The following is a 15,795-nucleotide window of genomic DNA, read 5'->3' as shown; positions in this document are numbered from 1 at the left end:
TATTTTTCCTCTTACCTGTAGTGCTATTTATCAGTCTAGACTGTTTTAGTGTGAGTTGCTGAGTGCTGGAGAAATCAGCTGCCTTCAGCTTGTGGTGCTCAAAGTTCCAAAAAATCATTCAAAAATATTTTTTCTTTCTTCTAAACTACACCCGACATCACTGTGCAGGAAAAGGGTGTGCATCATACTTCAACCACCCAAGTGTTTTGAACAGTTTACAGTTTGAGTTAGCATCTGGGCACTGTGCTTGTTATACAGTGTGTTTGTGTGGTATGCTGTGCTGTCTGTGTGGTATATTTGGGCCCCCAGCATTCCTGCTGACAGGCAGACTGGAGGCCTGAACCCGCTCTGCGCTGGCCCTCTTTGTGGCTGCGCTCTGTTTGGACCCAGTGGTGCCGAGCCATATGGCCCGCTTATCTGTCCCAGTTAAGCCCCCCTGATTTTTATCACAGCTCATTCCCACGAGGCCTTGCTGGCTCAGTATCACCCAAGAATTTAGCTTTGTTGTTTATTAGCTGTCATGTCTCAGAGTTCAGAAATGAACCTGAGGGTCAGCAGCATAAATGAGATGCTATTTTTTTTTTTTTTTTTTTGTAACAAGTGATGCAGCAAAGTGCTCCGGGTACATTAAAATAAAGTTTGGTAGATATATAAAGTTAGCTAATGGGGGTGTAATACTTTGCTTTTAGAAGTTACGTATGTGCTGTATCTTTAAGCATTTGTGCTACTTTTCTACTAACTTTCAGAAGGAAAAGCTATGTTTTTTCCTCACATACTTTATTTGTGAGCTTCAGTGACTTTGCTGTAAACTTGTCATGAGGTGTGAAGCAGGTGGAGCCAATGCAGGAAACACAGGCAACAGGAACTCAATTACATGATGCTTTATTCCAAGGTGAAGTCTTGGTTGGAGCAAGGAATCAGCAAATTGAAGGTAGCCCAACCAAATCAACACTGAACGAACTGAAAACCAGTTTAACGATGAAATGAAAAGCAGGTGGAGAAAAGGGTGGAGATGCTCAGGTGAGGGGAATGAGGTGATTAGGCAGAAGAACAGGCAGGGAGCTGGTTTTTGGTAAAAATTCAGGAGCAAGGGTGGACTAAAGAGGCTGTTGTAGTGCAGGTGTGTAGTTGGGCAAAAAAAGAGAACAGAGCACAGGAACACAGGAGAGAAAAACACCCCAAAACCATGAAAGCACAATCTTTCTGATTATAAACTAACAGAGCGAAAAATAAAATGACACCAACTCATATAGGCAACTTAAATGAGTCTTCTACAAATACTCAGTCCAGTTTTCCCTAAAAGTCATTAGGACACTGACTGTGACACAAATCGGCCAATGCAGAGTTTCCCAAACCTCTCCTTGACTACTGCTTTTCCTACATGTTTTAGATCTCTCCCTGCACAACACAACTGAATGAAATGATTGGCCTGTCGTCAAGCAACTTGGTCTGTAAATTGCAAGACGTTTCGCTAAAATGCAGTTTCCAAAATATTTTTTCTCACCTTCACAGAGCACAGGGAATCATTTCATGGCGGGATCCCAGACTTACATCTGTTTCTCACAGAGGAAAACCTGTGACACGTTTCTCTCCAAGAGCTGATCATTTAAAGGTTTTTTGGCATCAAGTGGTTGTTGTTGTTGTTGTTGTTGTTGTTGTTAGGGTGTCCTTTAATCTGCTCCCATTGTTTTGTCTGTTTTTGCTCTTCCACTATTAACAGTGATCTGTGCTTTTTGTGATCTGTTCCACTTTATTCAGCAGCCTCGGGCCTCACTGATGACAACTAGCACATGTGGTTGAAATTAATATTGTTTAATTCACTGCAGGAATTCATGTTAAAAAAAAAAGGTTTAAGATGGGTTTTAATAAATCAAGGCCTACTCCTAAAATTTACACCCTGTCTGGGGGAACAGGGCCTTGATATAGTGATGAAGGTGGGGCCGAGACAGTCGTATATCCAGCTCGTTAATCAGGATTCAATTTGGTATGTGGCCATGTACAACCATCAGTGAGGTTGAAGGATAGCGGTGTAGAGGTTCACACTGGGGATTCTGGGTGTAAAATGCCAAAGCACAAAGCAGGCGTTGAGTGTTTCGCAGTCAAACTTAGCTGGCAGCCATGTTCCCCTGGCCTGAGATCAGAATGCAGCATTAAGATTCAACCCTGCGCCCCGTTTTTCCTTGTAAGTCCTGCAAATGAAACGGTCTCCTCAAGTTGGACACATGAATCAGCTGTTTGACTTGGCCCTGCAGTGACTCCAGCAGCAGGGAGGGAGGAGAGGGAACGGTCCGCACAACCCTCTTTCTTCTCACCCTGTGGAGGTTTAATCTTCGGGACATATTACCTCAGTGACCAGATCTAAGGCAACGGCTGTGGTTTTCTAAAAAATCCAGAGACCCGAAACAGTTAGTGTCAACTTAATGATGCAACCCCGGCATTAGTCCTCAGTGATGGAGCCGTTTATATCAACAAATCTCTGCCAGACTTACAGTGTGCCATCTTGTTTAACCTCTATTAACAAGAGACCAATTGGAATTCAAGACACTGTGTTGTTGTTTTTCTTCCCCAACAGCCACAACACTCGCAGGCCAGATAGTAGAGTCATACGGGGCTTTATTCACTGTCTCCCAGTACCACTGGTTTCCACTCCCTGTGATTTTATGACCCAGTAACAAGGAAGTCCTTTATGTCCCACTGCTGTTCTGGTTTTACTACCTGTACCAACAGCACAGTTAAATTACTAAACCCACTGTTTTATCCTCTCAACTACAAATAATGTTTGAATTCGACTTTAATTACTGCTGGAAAATTTTCAAATGCATGCTGTACAGTTTTATTTTTTTTTCTCTGCTTTTTCCCACGATGAGACAGCCATTGGTTTCCATTCATTTCTATCAACTCTTGTGATGTAAAAGTATATAGAGCCAAAATGTGTATAGTTAAGAGGATATTTTTGTCCATCTAAGTAAATAAATACATGAAGAGAGTTCAAAACTTAAAATGAGCTGGTGAAACATTAAAAACAATTCAGATAAATTATGTTTTAATTTATTTTATCATCTGATTGGTAGTTAAAAAAAGCCTAAAAAAATCATTTTTTTTTTTACATTTTTACACTCAGTTTTCATTGTTTAACTGTAAGCTGAAAACATCAATAACCAATACTATGTTTTCCATTTGTCTGACAACCTTTTGTACTTCAAAAGTCACACTATTAAGTATTTCTAGAAAATAAAATGGTATTTTTTTAAGTAAATGAAATAAAACCTTTTTTTGTAAGAACATAATCAATGTAAAAGTGGTCTGTGTCTTTATTCTTCGTGTCTTGAGGGACGTACACTTGGAGGAGGCGAGCAGGCCATCAGTCACAATCTTGTCTGCACTTATCCAACTTCTTCAAAAAGAAGTCAGAAAAAGACCAGCTGAAGTGGCCTGATGCAGCCGGCCCAGTGGTTGTCAAGGTAATGGGTGAAAATGGTTTTGTAATGCTGCCTCTGTTAGTCCTCGTGGAGTTCAGATTAGGTCTGCGCTCTCCACTCCCTCCCTCCATTCCACTCCTCCTCGGCACTACCATCCATCTGTCTTTGGAGCCAACAGGACGTCTAATAACCTGAACATCATGAACACCCCAGAGTCCTGCAGCCTCACTGGAGCCTCGGCTACTCCGTTATAATAGGGCACATGTGCTCCTATAGCGTGACGGCCAACCAGTTTTATGTAGATGTACACTTATGTAACGTTTGCACATTTTACATACATCAACATTTCTACAGTGACATAGTTCATATTATAAAATGACTTTGTCCTTTTGGTGTGGAGGTAGTGGAGGGTTAAAACCAGATGGCTGCCAAGCTGCAGATCACCGTTAGAAACCAACAAACAAGAAAACTGGGTGGTTTTTTAGCAAAACATTGGGGCGTTTCCAGCGGTGGTTGTGGCAACAAAAACGAATATTCTAAGCCAAAAAAGATCTGTGAGTATACAATATGCTGTTTGTAAAATGCATTATGTGCAAACACACTTTTTTAGTCAAATCATATCACTTTTCATATAACCCTAACATATATCATTCCACAAAATTAAGAAAACACAAAATGAATTTCAGTGAATAACATTAATGCTATTTAAAGAGCATTTTATAACACAACATGCACTTTTTAAATTGTCAGAATGTTAAGAGTATGTGTATTTTGTATTTTGTTCCAAGCATGACAATTAATGATAATCTTTTTCGAAAGATATTCTAAAGATTTCATAATGCCTTTGGAAAACTTTTTTTGTGACACAATATTTATATAAATTCTATGCAATATGTTCAAATATTACAGTCTTCTTCATGGCAAAACAATAGTTTTGTCCACAAAATGCAGTATGTAATTATTTAGTTTAATTATATATTCAGGGAGAGTGGGCAACAAACATTTCCAATAGTGGGAGGGCTGAATTTTGGGTATAGACTATTAAATACAGTGCATTGAATGATGTGTTGTTTTAAACAAGTGTATTGAGGGGCCACACATGTATTCTCTGTGAAGATTTTTTAGTTGTTATTATTTTATTTAAAAATATGTTGTTTAATTTCAACAGCCAGAGTTCTTATTTTATAATGCTTGTGATCTCGCTATTGCTATCCTTCAACAAGGTGCATGGAAAATATTAGTGTTAATCACCCGACTGAATAATATCGCAGGTACAATTAAAAGTTGATTTTAATGGTTAATTATGCAGGCACAAGGAAATCTTTGGTCATTGCTGTAACAACAAATGTGCTGCATGTCATTAAATTACATTAATCTGTCATAATTCCTACAAAATGTCATCTGTATAACATTCAAGAATGCGGAGTAAAACTGAAAATTGTGACTTTATTAAAGACTAATCTAAATTCATTATTCACATTAGAGTAAGTAGGTGTTTAGTGAATAGTTGTAGGCACTTATGACCCTGTTATGTAACTGTGCTTTAAACTGTGATCCAAAGAGGAGAGAAAGCAACTCTGAGGTTCTGTCCTACAAGTTGTTTGTCTCCTTAGTGAGACACAAAGTGTAACGCCACCAAATCCTGCGGGCTCAATGTACAAAACATTTAATATTTCTCTTTCTCTGTGTCTAATCTATCTGCTTCATCCATCAATCTGCTGCAGCCTTCTCTGATTAGAAAGGGAAGATCTCCCAGCAGCTCCATCCCTTTGTCCGATCAAACTTTCTGTTTTTGTGAGAGCGTATGTGTGGTCAAGTTGAATTGGTGGCCAGACCCTGTCACACAAATTCCTTTTCATTCAGCTGGAACAGAAAGAAAGAGAGATAGACAAAAAGGGGTGAAAGTAAGAGTGAGAGAGAGAGTGAGTCAGAGGCCGGTGGGGGGAGAGGAGATGAGAGAGAGAGAGAAAGCCAAGAGACATTTGTAGTTGAGTGGACGAGCACAGACAATCCCTGGCACACAGCTCTTTGAGTGTCATGTAAACCACCCCTTCGCTCTCCCTTTTTGTCCCATTCACTGCCTGCCACCCTCCCTTCTCCCTACCGCACCCTGTGGCCTCTCTGCTTTGGATTTTGGGGGTTCGCCCGCCTCTATAAAAGCCCTGTTTGTGCCCTGAGTGAGCTCCATTCCCCATCATGGAGAGTCAGAGAGTCCAGTCTTCATACAGGAAGCGTTTTGGGCCCCAGGGCTCCGGCAGCACAGGAGTCAGAATTGGGGGCCTTTCTTCCAGTCGTTTCTCTTGGCATGGCACCCCTCGCAACCTCACCCACTCCAGCCCGGTGTCACGGATCTCCTTGGGCTCTACCAATGCGGCCCTGCTCCTGGGGAGCCCTGTAGACCGCCTGGACTTCTCAGCTGACTCCCTGATGAAGGCCCAATACAAGGAGACACGCACCAACGAGAAGGTGGAGATGATGGGCCTGAATGACCGTTTCGCCAGCTACATAGAGAAGGTGCGCCTGTTGGAGCAGCAGAACAAGGTGCTGGTGGCGGAGCTGAACCAGCTGAAGGTGAAGGAGCCCAGCCGCCTGGGAGACATCTACCAGGAGGAGCTGAGGGAGCTGCGCAGACAGGTGGACGGCCTCACTGCTGGCAAAGCTCGGCTGGAGATAGAGAAGGACAACCTGGCTGCGGATCTGGCCATGCTCAAGCAGAGGTAGGAGGGTGGGACTCCTGCGGGTGGAGGATCATGTTGGTGTGATGCAAAGCAGCACCGCTCTGTTGTGTCTGTCCTTTGCTCGTGTTCTCTCAAAAGATTGCTCAGACCATGGGTGCAGTGTGACTGCCTTTTGCACACTATTTTGATTTGATTTATTTTCGAATGAAAAAAAAATTAAAATTTGGAAGTTTCCTTGGATATAAAAAGGCAGAACAGCTCAAATAAAAATATATTTTTTTGGAAAATAAAGATAAGACTCGCTGGAGGAAGAAATCTCACTGGAAACTTCCTGGCTAAATGAAAGATGACTAACTAACTAACTAAATAAATAAATAAATAGACACCTAAAATATGAAAAATATTGACAAATATCTTTTTATGTGTGCTTAAGTTCAAATTTATATCAACCATTAGAAAGACACATAACAGGTGGAGGGGGGGAGTATCAAACTCCTTTATGCTCTCTCCCTTCTCTATTTGTGGGGTTTTACGCTCTTAATTTAAGTTTTATCTTCTGTAAACTGCAATAAACTACTTCTTCTATGGATCTTTTTTGGTTAAAAGTAGCACAAGAATTACATCCTGTGATATGTATTTGTCACTATTGAGATGACCACAAACAGCTTTTGGTCAACTGGGCTTTGTGTGAATGTTGCTGTTGTGCACTAGCTGCTCTGGGATTTTGTAAAATTCTAGGCCAAGAACATGAAATTCATTTAGATTTGAGGTCCGTTGAAAAAAATAAGACAGGTTTTTCTCTTAGCTGAGTTTTTTTTTCTTCTTCTTTAATTACGAATGCATTTATATGCAGATGAGTTTGCCTCTGATTCGTTGGAATGCTGACCGCTGTGCTCTGCCCAAGCTTTACTCCTGGATCCCTCTTTACAAACTTGATCCTGACTGAACCCCTCGACGCCACTGAATGAGAGCGGAGGAATGAGGCAAACACAATGGCAGCCCTCCACAAAGGAAGCGGACAGCCAGGCAGATGTTCTCTTGTCCTCTGTTACTCCAAAACACTGATTCACTGCGTCGCTTATTCAGAATTTTTCTTTACTTAACGTCCACACGTGGCATGAATCTATAATTTAATTTAGTGCGAAAAAAACAATTTAATGTCTTGGAGAGTGGAAAAGTTGACTTCAGACTCTCTCTCATTAACACGCAGCTGCTGGTGCGCTGAAAGAACGCAAAGTGAAGAATGATGGCCGCGACTGAGAAGGTCAGAGGTCACTTTTGTGATTCGGCTGCTTTTCTCGAACCACTCCATTCAGCATACTCTGCATGAAGCTATACAGATGTTACCCCAAGTCTGGCCATTTGTGTTTTCATGCCTCAGATGGATTGCAGGGTGGTGTGTGTCTGCATGTGAGGCTGTTCATGCACACATGCTGCACATCCTTTGTGTGTGTGTGTGTGTGTGTGTGTGTGTGTGTGTGTGTGAACGCCATCCCGTGGGAAAGGCCTCTGGCTGTTAGATTGGAGTGAATGTGTAATGATGCATAAGCTGCCCTTTCAGCTGAGCCCCAGTCGTCTCCTGAAGCACAAGGAGCAACTCTTAAGCTCACAGTAAAAATCAGATCGAAATGCTTGAAATAGGTTTTCAGTCTCCCATAGTGTGACTCATATTACCAGGAAAGTCTCATTTGAATTGCAGAAAATTGCACGCTTGTTTGTCTCTCTTATTGATGCTGTCATATGGGGCAGAATCCGACTTGAGAGCACAACTGAACATTGTTGGGAATGATTTAGAGTTTTTTTTGTTGTTCCCAAAGTAACACATCTTATTAAATGTATATTATGATCTGGAACAAATGTATTTTACGAACATAAAAGTCTAGTTGTAGACATGGTAACTGCAGTGTTGTTAAAATGATATTTTCTTGAATGACAGCTGGGAAATAAGTTGTAGTTTTGCCCATGATCACCTGCTGTATGAGGCAATTTAATTTGACACTTTTGCTCCTTTTTTTGTGACTTACTCAGGCTGCAGGATGAGATTGGCCTCCGACAGGATGCAGAGAACAATTTGAATTCCTACAGACAGGTAATTCTGTCGATATTTCTCTGAATTTGTGATCTAAACTGACTGAGTGACTGTCCACCCTCATTCCTGCATATGTCTCATTCTTTGGACAGGATGTGGATGAGGCGGCTCTAAATCGTGTCCAGTTAGAGAGGAAGATTGATGCTCTGCAGGATGAGATTAACTTCCTGAAGAAAACTCACGAGGAGGTAAGAATTAAAGTGGAAGAAAAGATATGCTCAATCAACTTAAACTGTACTTTTAACCATATTTAACCACCTCATTAATATTTCTTAACTTCCTCCTCTCCCCCTTCTCCTATTAGGAGCTGCGTGAGTTACAGGAGCAGATCATGGCCCAGCAGGTGCATGTTGATCTGGATGTATCCAAACCAGACCTGACTGCTGCTCTTAGGGACATCAGGGTCCAGTATGAAACCATGGCCAACTCAAACATGCAGGAGACGGAGGAGTGGTACCGATCCAAGGTCAGACGACGAAGATAACTCCTGAAGTGTGTAGTACTGAGCGGAGATACTTACAGGCTGTTTGCTTTTGTCTACAGTTTTCTGACCTGACAGATGCAGCCAACAGAAACACTGAAGCCCTGCGCCAGGCCAAACAGGAGGCAAATGAATACCGCCGTCAGATCCAAGTGTTGACCTGCGATCTTGAGGCTCTCCGTGGTACAGTAAGTCACTAAACCACAGAAAACATTGGGTGGTGTTATTCATCTCTGATAAGATGGACATGGATGGAAAACTGAGCAATTCTGTTCTTTTATTTTATTTTTATCATACACTACAATATTACAGTTAATCAGACAATGACACATTTTTGTTGTGTCTATATTAATATTGAAATCTTCAAAAATACAATATTTAATATCTGTTTGCAAATGGTTTTCAGTTAGTAACTGCATGAAGTCTACAAAGAAACCATCAGATCGTCTCTGGTGATGCTTGCCAGACTTGTGCTATCAACACATTTTCACTCCCAACTTGTCACATACTGACGCTTGGTCAGTAGCCGTTTAGTCAAAACATTATGAGCCAGCGCCTTTTTTGGACGGCTTGTTAATTCATGACTTATTTTTCTTAAAATAGGGACTTATACAAGTTGAAATAATGACTCATTATTTATTTATGACTAGTTACTGTTTCTTAAAAGTAAACCTGATTAAATAATGCAAATGTTCTGTGATGTACTTTTGTGGGAAAGACTGGCCTGACGTCCTCTACAGGGGATGTGTTTTAATAAATAAATAAAATAAAATAAAATAAAATAAAACTATTTTAAAAAATAAAATCTAATTTAAAAAATGAAAACTTTTCTTCTGGATTTCTTAAGGGTAGGAGTGCTTGTTATAGCAGCAATGGCGTTTGGTGTATTCACCCATAATAAGTAGTAGAAGTAGATGTAGAAGTACTAAAAGCAGTACCATTAATAGTAGAACTGGACATCAGCAGAGCATTTAAATGAAGTCTCAGTGACCCACAGTGTGCTACATTAGATTTTGGTGTTTATCACTTTGTCTCTTCTCTTTGAGAACGAGTCTCTAGAACGCCAGCTGCGGGACATGGAGGACCGCTTTGCCATGGAGACCTCTGGTTACCAGGATACGGTGAGCCATCTGGAGGAGGACATCCAGGCGCTGAAGGAGGAGATGGCGAGACACCTGCAGGAGTACCAGGACCTTCTCAATGTCAAGCTGGCCCTGGATATCGAGATCGCCACCTACAGGAAGCTGCTGGAGGGAGAGGAGAGCAGGTGAGCCAAAGCTCGGTAGACTGCTCGGGTTTGACACAACCAGTAAATGTAAATGAGAAATGAGAGTACATATTTCTTCTTCTCTGCCCCCTCAGGATCACAATTCCAGTCCAGAGCTTTTCCAACCTGCAGTTTAGAGGTCAGTGTCCAATGTGACCTCCACACATTTTGTCTTCCCTTTGTTCCATCCATCCATCCATTGTCTTCCGCTTATCCGGGGTCGGGTTGCAGGGGCAGCAGCCTTCCCTTTATTGATTTGTATATTTTTACTTTCAGGGCGCTGCTCAGAAAAAGCTCTTGTTTCATCAATCATTAGTAATCTTTCTTTGGGCACCATAAATATTCCTAGGAAATTTTGGGTCATAGGGTGTGCTGGTGGTCATTATTGCATGTTATTCCCCATCGCTCCTTCCCAACCTTTCCTATCATCTCACCAATGTTGGCTATCTAGCAAAGAAAACAAAAGAAAAACAAGGCAAAACTCTAAACATCTTATGGGCTTTTTGTTCCCAATGTCACATTTTGGAATGTTGCCTATTCTGATTTTCCCAGATGAATTTGTGAATTGTATCCTTAAAATACAATCCGTAAAATATCCTACGTGTAGTATATAGATAAATACATATTGGCAGAAATGGAATGTAATATAACAAGTTTGTTTTCTCTCGTGTATAATCACATGAAAATAAGAATTGTTGTGTTTTTGTTACCTTAGAATAAGCCATTTCTACATACAGAGTGGGTCCCTGTCAATGGAGATGGCTGTGTTGTTCTACAGTAGGCTCTAGACTGGGTCACATACTGTTTTAAATCACTGGATCAGTTGGTTTTAGAGAGAATTTGACCTCTGTGGATAGTTTGGCTCACTGCAAAAACTTCCTAAACAAGGAATACTGAGGGAATTCTCACCGGGAGTTCACACTTTGCACATTTGAGATGTGTCAGCTGGCTGCAATCTGCAGTCCTCCCGACTAGATTCCCCTAAATCCTACACACTGCTCCTTTAAATGTACTGCATTTACTGTATGTAACAGTACTTGATGGCAGAGTAAAATGTCTTTCTCATCCTGCAGAAACCAACCTGGACACTAAAACCCCAGAGGCCCACGTGAAGAGGAGCATCCTGGTCCGAACTGTGGAGACCAGAGATGGGGAGGTACGTGCTTCTCCATAACAGTCTTGCTCACTTTCACTAAATCAGGCCAGTCCGTATGTTGCACCTCTCATCAATTCCCTCTGGAGGGCAACGTTGAACACTTGTGCATGTTTTCACACTCATTGACTCACGCTCAGCACACCTGATGCCATAATGCTGCAAAAAGTCACAAGGGATTTGTTATTTGTTTCTTTTCTTTTTTTTCCTTTTTCCTTAATGTCTGATGTCTTTTCTTTTCAGATCATCAAGGAATCAACGACTGAACACAAAGATCTTCCTTAAAGTCAAATCCTCGGTCACAATCTGAAGATTTTCAACAATTATTACAATTTTATTGTGTTTTCCAAATCCCCAAAGCTGTCCTATCAGAGTCATCACATCACTTCATTTTTATCTCCTTTCATCACATGCCGGCTAATCTGCTCACTGCCCAATAACCATGACATTAATACTCTTAGATTTCCTTATTAGAATTTCTGCCAAAAACATGTATGTTGAACTTTTGTACAGCTGTAAGTAGGATGTAGGTCACTCATCTTAAATGGTGTGTAGCCTATTCCAGTTAAAATCAACTGGAAATCACTGGTAACCTGCATAATTTTAACTAAAAACTGATTTTTAGTTTCAGATAAGCTGCCATAGATGAGACCTTGAATTGTAGTGATTGTGTTCAGCTAATGTGTAGCATGTTGGAGGTTGACGTGTGGTTATGTGTATGTGAAATGTGAAATGTGGCAAGGGAAGTACAAGAGGGAGCTGAGGGGTTTTGCAGACATCAGAATTGGATTTAAGCAGGATATGAGAGGTATGTGTATGTTAGAGCAGCTTTTGGCAGAAAGACAGGTGAATTTGGGCTGATTTTTTAACCCTTGTTTGGTGCTATTTTGCATTTCATTTCATTTTTGCAACAGTCACCTCTGTTTGAGGGTTGCCTCTTGTACAGGTGTCTTCAATTAGTGCAATTCTGTCCTACTTGTGGATAATTAGACTGGAGTACTGTCATCAAACTCAGTCCAGTATGTGACCAAAAAAAAACTGTACTGGCTGCGAAAATTAGACGCTAAAACAGCAAAACGACATACTGGGCAAACAGTAATCTGTAGACATTAAGATTAGGAATTAAGTTTGCAGACATGTACAGTACATGTACCTTTTATGACACCAAGAAAACACCTAAAGGCACACAAGAGTCAAGACTTGTTAGAAAAATCAAAATCACAAGAACATCAGACATATAAAAACAGCTGACAGGCAATCAAGATAAAACCCTCACAGAGTTCAAAATCAATCAAAGGTGTGATGTTTGATATATGAGTTTTGGCATCAGCATTCCAATTACCCTGAAACTGCAGCACCACTCAGCAGTTTGTAAAAAACATTGGCCTGTCTTAATCTACTTGTGCATTTATTTGCATAACAGCCCATTTTAGCTGTGTTACTCTTCCATGTCACTGTGCCAACAGCAGATGTTCTGTGTTTGTATGCCTTCCACTCAGAGGGCAGTGACCATGGCAACCTTTACAGTGATGTCATGTGCGTATGAAAAGTTATCCCATCAACAGGTGCAACAAAACTAACAGAGGTGGAAGAGTCTGAGCAAACCCATGCTGTCCTGAGGGGAGATCTAATGAGGCAAAATGTTCAAGATAAACTTTCCTCCATCACTTTACTTGCTCCATCCATCAGCTCTTTTTGGACGTATCAGTCAGGGCATACCCACTTATTCAGCAGAGGTGATGGAGACAGAGCCAGGTTTGAGGTGTGGAGGAAGTGTTTGGAAACTGTCCTCCAGTTAATCCACCAGCCTCCCTCCTCCCAGTCCACCGGCCAGTTTCTGTAGTGTTTGACTGATGGCAGAGAGAGTGCAGTAGAGATAACCTCCAAAAAATCCATCAGCATTTGAAACAACTAGTTTTTCACTTTGAAAGGGAGGATGCTGGGTGAAATTGAAAAGGAGGCAGGGAGGAAGGACTGATTTATGGACATCACAGTGCAAACACTGTAATCCAAGCCTCCTGCCTCGTTGGAAGTCCCGCTGGCTGCAGCCATGCTGACAGGCCCTGCCACTAATGAGAGTGGTGCTACGCCGGTGCTGGCTGTCGCTGTGGCCGTCGCCAAGGATACGCTATGAATTTGTGTTCCCATGTGCCTCCCACCTTCTCCCCTCTGCAACTTCCACTCTTGTCACTCAGCCCCTTCTCCTGTTTCTCCCAATAACATTCAGTTATCTCTTGTATTCAGTTTTTTAAAATGTTGATGTCGTATAGAATCTCAGACTGTTTAGTCTTGTAGTAAAGACACGCATGAATCCTGCTTCTTTTTTTTAAAGAAACCTCTGCAGATGGGAATACAACATTAGTTTCAATGAGTGCTACACGCTATGACATCATGTTAACAACAATAAAACACTTGTTTGTTAGAGCTGATGCCTTTTGTTTTGTTTCTTATAAGCTTTCCATTCATTTTCATGATTGTATGTGCTTGTGTGTTCTTTTGCTCCTCATTCAATACCACACATACATACAGTATATCAGCTGTCATCTCGCTGAAATGAGTGTTATATATGCTGACAGTTTAACTTTAGGCTACTAGAGGAATGACAGCAGCTGACAGACATGGTTCATCATCACTGATTGTTCTGCCTGATGGCCAGCCCATAATGCCGAGCAGATGGGTTCACTTCCTGTAATATCACAGCTCATTGTGAGTGTTACTGTAAATCCAGGTGGAGTGATGGCCTAATTTAGGCCACAAATAGTGTTGCCTGCAGGCAGTCGTGAGTTACAAATAAACACCTGCACTGGACTGTCAAACACCTGACCTCAAAAAAGTCTGTTTCTTATAACGTCATATCACCAATATTCTTCAACAAGAGACTTACAAAAAACAATACATAAATGTTCTTAGTTAAATGATTCAAGCAATAGTAATCTATGAATTCAATATGTCTTATTAATTTGTTTGAGTGCTAAGAAGACAGTTCCACAATTTTTAATGTTTGTCTTAAAACAGTCGTCAGTGGCCCATGTGTACAATGAAACAGGTTTTACGTGTTATAGCTAAAGTAAATTCAAAATAACATGGGGGACAGCCTTTTACGCTGTATCCTGACCCAGTAAGGGCCAGCAGTAAGATGCATGTGTAAACTCACATGATAAAGAAGGGGTCGCCGGTTAGGTTTAGGAAACAAAACTACTTGGTTATAGTTAGAAAAAGATTAAAGTTGTGTCAGTCAAATCAATCAATCAGTCGATCGATGACTGTTGAGTGGATTTCCTCATCCTGATGACATCTGCCACACATCACCACCGTCCAAAGCCAACCACAAAAACGTTTAGCATAAATGTCGCTAACAATTTGGTGCAGATGACAAAGAGGTGACTGCAAGCTTCTGCATCTACGTCATAATCCTAAGGTCCTGACTAACTCACCCAACTGACAACTGATGTGACAAAAAGACTCAACACTGACTTAGTTTCACAAGAGAAAAGCACATAGGTCCCCTGGGTCAAAGTCCTGTGCTTTATTTGATCCATCCACCTGAGCAGACTTGCTTAATCTTTATATTATATTCATCCCTAAAAATAATGCAGTATCGTGACCTATAGTGATATGGGGCACTGCCAAAGAAGGATATATTGACGCCCTGGAAGGCGGAAAGCCAATGCAGAACGTCAGCAGTCTGATTTAGACAAATAAATCCTTTTAGGACGAAATGTTTTCTCTCTATTGTTCTCTCTCCACCAAGGTTTAGAAACACACACTGTCTGGGGAAACACAAATTTCAAAAGACTATTTTTGGAAAAAATACATTTAATTTGTCTTCTCAGTCTGCTAACACCTCAAACTAAAGATCTGATAAACTTTGAATTATATTTTGGCACCAAACAAGGACACATCTCTTTCACTGGAAGGTTTCTTTAACAGCCAGCAGGGAGGAATGATTACAGCAAGCAAAAGCTATTTGGATGTACACATGGGAAAGTGACCATTGCTTTAAGACAGACCTGAAAAAAATAATTTAAAAAAAAACATTAAGTTTGATGTTAATCCATTTTATAAACACATTCTTGTAACGAGTAGTTGCACTCTCTGAATTAGTCTGGGTCTGACTGGCTCCCCTCACTACAACAAATACTAAAACTTCTCCCAATTAGGAAAACTTGGCTCAGCTGAAAACACCCAGGAGGGTGACTGCTCTGTTTGTTCATTTTAATCTATTTTTTAAAGCAGCGTTTATATGCTGGATATATTGTGAAAATGTATTCAAGTATTGGCAAATGAACAGTAAGAAACAGTTGGAAATGACTTTTAAAGAGGCTTAGAATATAATCTAAATAAATTTTGAGGGTGCATGGCTTAGACTGAACATTTTTAGTAATAATGTAGGCTGAATAGAGGCATTAAGACCAATATAACAGTTATAATCTCACAATCAGATGTGCAGCCTATTGTCTTCCTCAAGCAGCATAAAGAGCTCAAAATGTTAGATAATACCCTCTCATTTTTGTCTTCTAATTTGTGTCTGCTACTTGAGACATTCAACAAAGAATAGAGGCGTAATGACACGAGAGACCCTCTTAATATGGTCAAAAAATCCTCATGCAAATGCATCACAGCATGATTACTGTTTGCCAAATTAAACATTACAACAAATTACAAGTAGCTTCAAGACCCAACATGGAAATCTAAGATATCTAAGCTT

General features: G+C 40.8%; 1 protein-coding gene across 1 annotated transcript; it reads left to right on the top strand.

Moving 5' to 3' along the window:
- Positions 1-5,539: 5,539 nt before the first annotated feature.
- Positions 5,540-13,511, top strand: gfap (glial fibrillary acidic protein). The gene is made up of 9 exons (XM_042505381.2): positions 5,540-6,136; positions 8,126-8,186; positions 8,279-8,374; positions 8,491-8,652; positions 8,730-8,855; positions 9,714-9,934; positions 10,030-10,073; positions 11,008-11,090; positions 11,331-13,511. Exons 1-9 carry the CDS (start codon positions 5,616-5,618, stop codon positions 11,370-11,372), a joined length of 1,356 nt encoding a protein of 451 aa, XP_042361315.1. The 5' UTR covers positions 5,540-5,615; the 3' UTR covers positions 11,373-13,511.
- Positions 13,512-15,795: the final 2,284 nt, after the last annotated feature.

Source organism: Plectropomus leopardus, chromosome 18 (genome assembly GCF_026936395.1).
Source record: "Plectropomus leopardus strain MGB_pleo_1.0 chromosome 18, ASM2693639v1, whole genome shotgun sequence".
Classification (NCBI taxonomy): Eukaryota; Metazoa; Chordata; class Actinopteri; order Perciformes; family Serranidae; genus Plectropomus; species Plectropomus leopardus.
The sequence above is the reverse complement of the archived record's forward strand: the minus strand, read 5'-3'. Positions and strand labels throughout refer to the sequence as shown.